Source organism: Triticum aestivum, chromosome 3B (assembly GCF_018294505.1).
Source record: "Triticum aestivum cultivar Chinese Spring chromosome 3B, IWGSC CS RefSeq v2.1, whole genome shotgun sequence".
Classification (NCBI taxonomy): Eukaryota; Viridiplantae; Streptophyta; class Magnoliopsida; order Poales; family Poaceae; genus Triticum; species Triticum aestivum.
This window is the reverse complement of record NC_057801.1, coordinates 708,560,164-708,566,915: the sequence shown is the minus strand read 5'-3', so window position 1 is coordinate 708,566,915 and position 6,752 is coordinate 708,560,164. Positions and strand designations below refer to the sequence as shown.

At 53.4% G+C, this 6,752-nt stretch overlaps 1 protein-coding gene across 2 annotated transcripts; it reads left to right on the top strand.

Annotated features, from left to right (window-relative positions):
• Nucleotides 1-794: 794 nt before the first annotated feature.
• On the top strand, nt 795-5,788 carry LOC123071908 (putative F-box/LRR-repeat protein 23). Of its 2 annotated transcripts, XM_044495485.1 has the most exons (4): nt 795-1,141; nt 1,224-1,362; nt 3,780-4,126; nt 4,766-5,788. In XM_044495485.1, exons 1-4 carry the CDS (start codon nt 972-974, stop codon nt 5,529-5,531), a joined length of 1,422 nt encoding a protein of 473 aa, XP_044351420.1. In that variant the 5' UTR covers nt 795-971; the 3' UTR covers nt 5,532-5,788. The 2 variants fall into 2 exon arrangements, with proteins under 2 accessions (XP_044351420.1, XP_044351421.1); XM_044495486.1 differs by lacking the exons at nt 795-1,141; nt 1,224-1,362 and adding an exon at nt 3,233-3,380.
• Nucleotides 5,789-6,752: the final 964 nt, after the last annotated feature.

Here is a 6,752-nt window from a genome sequence, read left to right as displayed (position 1 = left end):
GAAGCGTTGCCTCCACACCGCTATGGCTTCCTCGTCCATCTCGGCCAGGCTAAGACGGCGCTCCCGCCTCCGGTGTTTGCGACGATCCTCGTCAGTGGTAAGCCGCGGGAAAGGCGCCAACTCCTGTGCCCCCTCCCGCGTCGACACATCAGTGAAGTTCATGTCCCAACGGGACCGCCGGAGGCGCCACGCCGCAGCGTCATACGCGCGCGCGCCATCCTGGGCGGTGTCGAAGGTTCCGAGGCCAAGGCGCACGTCGCTGGCCGACTGAATTGATGCGGAGTAGGTGCCGGACGGGCGCACGCGGATGCCGCGATAGTCTGAACCTCCCCCGCGGCGAGGCGGCATGGTGGCGCGGTGGTGGCAGGTCGGCGGCGAGGAGGGAAAGCAGTGGAGAGAGTGAGAGAGAGCGGCAGATGGCGCTGCAGTTTTATAGGCGCGCGCGAAGCGGCGCGCCAAATCTTGCGCGCGAGCTGCCGCCTTTTTCCCGCGCACGCAATCATTTCCCGCACGCGTTTGTTTCCCGCTACAGCTAGAGCGCGCGAAACCGGTCGGCGCGCGCTAAAAAGTACTTTTACCACGCGGGCGCGTCTTCTAGCGCGCCTGTTGGAGATGCTTTTATAGCCGTACCGAAGCTTGTACCGTGGCGTGATTGAATTCAAACCCTCGGTGTTGTAAGGACTTGTTGTCCTGAAATTGTAACCTTTGCTGTTATGGAATAAAACTCTCTTTCACCTTAAAAAAACAAGGAAAACAACCCCACGATAGGCGGTTCAAGCCGGGCCTTACCACCTGTGCCCCGCCGCCTACGCTCCCTCGGCCACCTCGACTTCTCGTTCCAAACTGCTCTGTGCTGTGTGCTCTCGCCTTCTCCACGGCCACACATACGCTCGCTTCTCGTCCCAAGGTTTGGGTTCGGTTGGTTGCCCGATCTGATTGATCTGGTCCTTCGGTCGCTGCGGCGGGAGCGCATGGCCGGCCCACCGGCGAGCCCCTCCGGGGACGGCGGCATCGGGGACGGGCGGGACGTGTTCGTGCCCGTCGCGGGTATCACCCGCATCATGGGGAAGGTCATCCTCCCAGACGGGAAGATCGATGAGGGGGCCGTACGGGAGCTGGCCTCCGAGTTCATCACCCGCCGGTAAATGGATCCGCCGCTCTTCGATCTCTGGTTGGCTTGAACGGCCTTTGGTTCCGGCGGCTGACGCGTCGGTGCTTTGCAGGGCGAGCAGCGAGAGCGACAGATGCAAGAGGGCGAAGCGGGAGGCCATGACCGTCGACGACCTGCTGTCCGAGATGGCGAAGCAGGGGTTTCAGGACCACATCGAACCCCTCAAGGCCTGCCTGCACAAGTACAGAGTGGTGCGTATACTGGTTTGATGGATGGTTTGGTAAATCAAAATCAGTTTTGCTAGAGCACATCTAGATGTCCCCTAAGTATTGCGCATCTAACTCATATGTCATGGATTTTACCGAAAAAGGCTTTCGCCCCGTTTTATATATAAAGCACCAAACCACAAGCATCCAGTACAACCACACGCCACGCCACCACAACACACGCACACACCCAAGACAGGATACATAGGTGTTGAGCGCAGCAACACCACTCCTAGCACTACCGCCCTGAAGAGATGAAACTACATATGACGAACCATGCGCTCCAAGGCGGCGCCTTCAGGAAGGATACGACGCTGGAGCGCCGCCACCGCCCGATCCAAGGATCAGAGTTTCCCCCGGAGCCGCATGACGGGCAATGAGAGCCTCGACGACGCCTTCAAGAAGGGAACGATCTTCGCCGCCGCCGGTCCGTTCGAAGATAGAGCAGGTTTTCACCTCGGCCCACAATCACCGCCACTGAACGCCACACCCCGGCAACCACGCCGTCCACACGACCATGATGACCGGGCAGCACCAAGGCACGGGCTTTGTCCAAGAGCACCGCGCAACCACCACCACCAGGGCCGCCGCCCCAGCATCCAAGACCTCGACACCACCTCACCCGTGACCCGCCGCTACCCCAACCGAAGAGACGAGTGGAAAGGGCCCGCCTTTCGCACCCCTGGACGACCCCCAGCGCCGAGACCCAATAGGCCGGCCAAACCTGGCCTCCATCGCCCGTCCTGCAGCCCCAAGCGCGAGACGAGCTTAGTCTTGATGCCGGGCGCGAGACGAGCTCCGTCCTGCTGCCGGGCGCGAGACGAGCTCCGTCCTGCAGCTCCGGGCGCGAGACGAGCTCCGTCCTGCAGCTCCGGGCGCGAGACGAGCGAAGGACCGCAACTGGGAGAGGGCCAGCCCCAGGACCGAAGTAACGCCCGGGCGACGAGAAGATGGAGCTACGGTCGAAGCGGTCCGACCGCAAACGAACCGACGCCAGAGATAGCCGGCCGTCGCTGCGGGCAGATCCGCCAAACCACCGTGTAACCGCCGCGTCGCTGAACCATACAACACCACGGCTGCCCACGGCCGGAGCAGCAACCCAGACGGGCTACTACCCCACCCCGCGCCGCCCGCCGGAATCCAGCCATGAGACCAGGCCGGGCACGCGACCACCCGAAGCCTCTGCTCCGCCGCCACCATCCGCCCCCAGAGAACCAACCAGAGCTGGAGAAGATCGACGGAGGTCCTCCCGAGCCGCCCGCGGCCCACCGACGCCCAGATCTGACCCAGGACGCGGCCACGGGCACGCAGCCGCCGCGTTGCAAGCTGCAGCCGCCAGGACGCCGCCGAGCCGCGGCACGACGCCGACCGGAGCCACCGCCACAGCGCCGCCAGGCCCCACGCGCGCCTGACGCCTCCGACGGGCGGTCCACCCCGCGTCGCCCAGATCCGAGCGGAGGAGGAAGAAGCCCCCACCGCCAGCCACCGCAGGGGCTTTGCCCTGGCGGATCCGGCCGGCGGCGGCGGGGGGAGGAGCGAGGAAAGGGAGGTTAGAGGCGGGGGACGGCGGCGCCCGCCCGAGCCGCCCGCGGGGGAGGCGGCGCGGGGGTCGGGGGTCGGGGGAGGACAAGTACTTACCGAGGCATGGCTGAGCTTTTTCCCTGGCGCCTCTCCAGAATCCCCGTCATGGATTTTACGCGAGGATTCGTGCAAGTATTTTTCTTATCTGTTTCTTTTTAGTTTGATTGAGTCACTTAGATGTGCAATAACTAGTTTAAATAAGAGTTCATCCCGGGGCAGTGATTTTGGCACCAAATTGGATGGTTGTTTTGCAGAACTTTTCTTCCCTAAACATGCCGAGCTTTGCTTCGCTACACCCACCCTAAAAAAGCTTTTTAAGAAGGGATATTTCATACTTGGCTAATTATCAGCTACAACTACAGAGGTGCGTTACTGGTTTCATGGATGGTTGGGTAAAACAAAATTGGGGGGATTCTGAAATGGTAAGTGTGGATTGATTTACTAACTTGGTCTGATTGGCTTATCATCTTGGTGTCTGGGGACCTGCACTGCCTTTGGCACCAAATTGAATGGTTGTTCTGCAGAAATTTCTTTCCCTGAACAAGCCGAGCTTTGCCATCGCTGCACCCTCCCTAAAAATGCATAAAAGGGGTATTTCATACTCAGCTAATTATCTGATTGTTGCTTCAGCCTAAACCATTTGAGCAGCCTTAGGTTTTCTTGTTAAAAGTTACGTTATCTTGTACAATGGGAGAAGCTACTCTTGCTGTATTATATAAGCTTCGCCTCTCTTGTGTTAAAGCTGTTTCTCATCTTGCGAATTTTACGCTTTTGCTAAAGTTAGCCATCCTTGTATCTCTGTGATGACAACTTGTTTTTAGGAGCTACCTTGCACAATGGAGGTGGAGCCAAACCCCTTGCCCATATCTGATGTCAGGGATTGGTCTGAGCTCCCACTTGATGCGCTTTCTGCAATCTTCATGAAGCTTGGGACCATTGAGATTCTGATGGGTGCGGGACTTGTGTGCCGCTCATGGCTGGTGACAGCCAAGTCCCCTGAGTTGTGGCGCTTCGTGGACATGACGCGACACAAGGTGGTTTTCTCAAAGGCAGAAAATGTCATGTGCAAAATGGCAAAGGTGGCTATAGATCGTTCTGATGGACGGATGGAATCGTTCTGGGCTCAGAAGTTTGTCACTAGCGAACTCCTGAATTACATTGCAAGCAGGTATTGTTCTTTGCATTCTTCAATGTCGGCACTTTGTCTGTTACTTATATCAGACCTGGCAATCTTCTTAGCACTGATGCACTGTTTACAGTATTTACCTCCACTTAATAGCTTAATAAGTTGGTCGCGAAGCATGATATTTTAATTTAGGGATTAGAGTGATATCAAATCAGGCCAATACGTTTTTGCTAAACATGTTGTCAGCCTTTTATGATATTTTATTGTGACATATGTCTAATAGTGATCTTCAAGGTGTTCAAATGACACTTCAAATGCTTGAGGTGAGTAGTTTGCAAACTAAAACATAATTGGCACATTTGCATTTGTCTCTGCAATTAGGAAAACATATTTTGGATAGGTCGCTTATATAGACAAATAAGTTGGCTTGAGGTAGCGATCTTATTTGATATTTATGGTGCATTGTTATGTGATATTTATGATAGGTCGCTTATTGCCACATTTGTAAGCTTGAGGTAGTAAGACTCATCTTATATTTTTCATATGCTAGATCTCTCTGACCACTTCACTTTAAGGGAAAAAAATGTTTTGTGTTTAAACTTGTTATACAGTTTCACCCGTACTTGTCTGGTTCTTCTCAGTTCATGTGACATCCTTCTACTTTCATACTTGTCTCTGCAGATGCAACTCATTGAAGAGCATTCGGCTCATCGGCGCCTATTACTTTTGGGATGATGAGAACGTAATAATTAAGCTTGCAGCTAAATGTCCAATGCTAGAAGAGATAGAGTACTCTGATCAGAAGCAGTCATGGTCCTTTTTCACGGCGATCGGCGCAGCACGCCCAGAGCTGAAACGTCTAAGAGTCCGTTTGCCTTGGTTTGACTCGGATTCAATAGAGCGTGAGATGAGGATGGAACAGCGGAACGGCGATGACGAAGACGAGGAGGAGGAGGAGGAGGAGTCTGATGAGGCTTGGGAGGCAATACACAACGAGGAGGCCTTCGCCATAGCAGAGAGCTTGCATGAGTTGCGGCTCCTTCAGATGGCAGGCTACGGCCTGACCAACAAAGGGGTATACGCCATCCTCGAAGGCTGCCCCCACCTCGAGTTCCTCGACCTTAGAGAATGCCTCCACATCATAGTTAACGCTGAACTCCGAGCTCGCTGTGCCAATATCAGGCATGTCCGGCTGCCAGGACGGGAGCCTTATGTTCGGTGCCCAGAGATCCAAACCATCGAGGCGGATGAAGGTCAAGTGATCGAGATGGCTGGTCTCTATGAGACGGAGGCTCGCTCTGTGCACAACGAGCCAGCAATGGGCAATGATGACTATGGCGAGAACTACTGCGACTGCTGGGATGACTACTCGCTCCCCTCGTCCCCTGACTCGCCTGCCTTGCCGATGTACTCGATGGATGATCCCAGATACTACTGGGAGCTGTAAACAGATGCAGTTGTGCCCAGTTTGTGCCATGTTCAGTAGTCCAAGTCTGTCTTGCCGGCCGGATACTACTGGGAGCTGTAACAGATGCAGCTGTGCCGTGTTCAGTAGTCCAAGTCACTGTCTTGGTGTTTTGGATCCTGAATATTTTGTGTGCGTCCCTGCAGGAGGGCTTTTGATGTACAAAAGCGCCAATGGTGCTTTTGAACCATATCCGTTTTACTAGCTTGTGTAATATTTGGACGGACTGCTTGTTGTGAGTGTCTGTAGTAGGTAACATCCGCGACTTGATGCGTATGTAAGCTGATTACTACTACTTCTGTCTGATAATATAAGATCATTTTCGACACTGTGATAGTGTTAAAAATGATGTTATATTTTGGGACGGAGGGAGGTAGTAGTTTGCTAGTACGCAGCAGCTGTATCTCACGCTATCTACGTGAACCTTCTCCTGAACTTATTACTTGTGCTCTGAAGTTTAAAAAAGAATAAATTATGGAGAGTGGGAGATGCTAAAAGTAAAATTTATAAATAAAAATCTAGCAACCTTTTATCCTATACAAAATGGGCGATGCTACGTGTCAGACGGTGGATCTTTTCAAAAGATCCGCCGCCTGCACAACCGTTTGATTCGGGGTCATCCAGCGGCCTGGCTCCTTCCTCGCCATTGCAACAAAGTGAGTGTTGCAAAAACATTTGCAATAGACCCCTTGTTGCAGAAACATTTGCAACAGAGGTTCGGATGAAAAATATTTTACTTTTCTTCCTAACTTTTCCGAAACATCAGCGCCGTTGCGGAAGTACCTTTGCAACACAGATGTTGTAGAAAAAATCGTCATAACTTTTTTGCAACATGGATGTAGTTGCAGATGGACTTCTGCAACACAAATGATGTTGCAGAGATATTATTTTCGTCTTAACTTTTTTGCAACGTGGCTGTTGTTGCGGAAGGAATTCTGCAACACATATGATGTTGCAGAAAAAATGTCTAAGATGGTAGAGGCACACGTCCAGGAAGGACTTCTGCAACACATACGATGTTGCAGAAAAAACGTCAAGATGACACAGGCACGCGTCCAACGGTGGAGCCAGCTGATTAAAGCTTGTGCATCTCTGATTAAACTCGTATCTACACTAGTGCAGAACCGGGCAATAGCACCGGTTCATAAGGCTCTTTAGTGCCGGTTCCATAACCGGCACTAAAGTGTGGGCACTAAAGCCCCC

Bases quoted from the DNA above. Each gene is read 5' to 3' on its own strand.
- LOC123071908 (XM_044495485.1), top strand. From the start codon at position 972: ATGGCCGGCCCACCGGCGAGCCCCTCCGGGGACGGCGGCATCGGGGAC. The intron at 1,142-1,223 runs GTAAATGGATCC...GGTGCTTTGCAG, and splicing joins TCCGAGTTCATCACCCGCCG to GGCGAGCAGCGAGAGCGACA. The intron at 1,363-3,779 runs GTGCGTATACTG...ACTTGTTTTTAG, and splicing joins GCCTGCACAAGTACAGAGTG to GAGCTACCTTGCACAATGGA.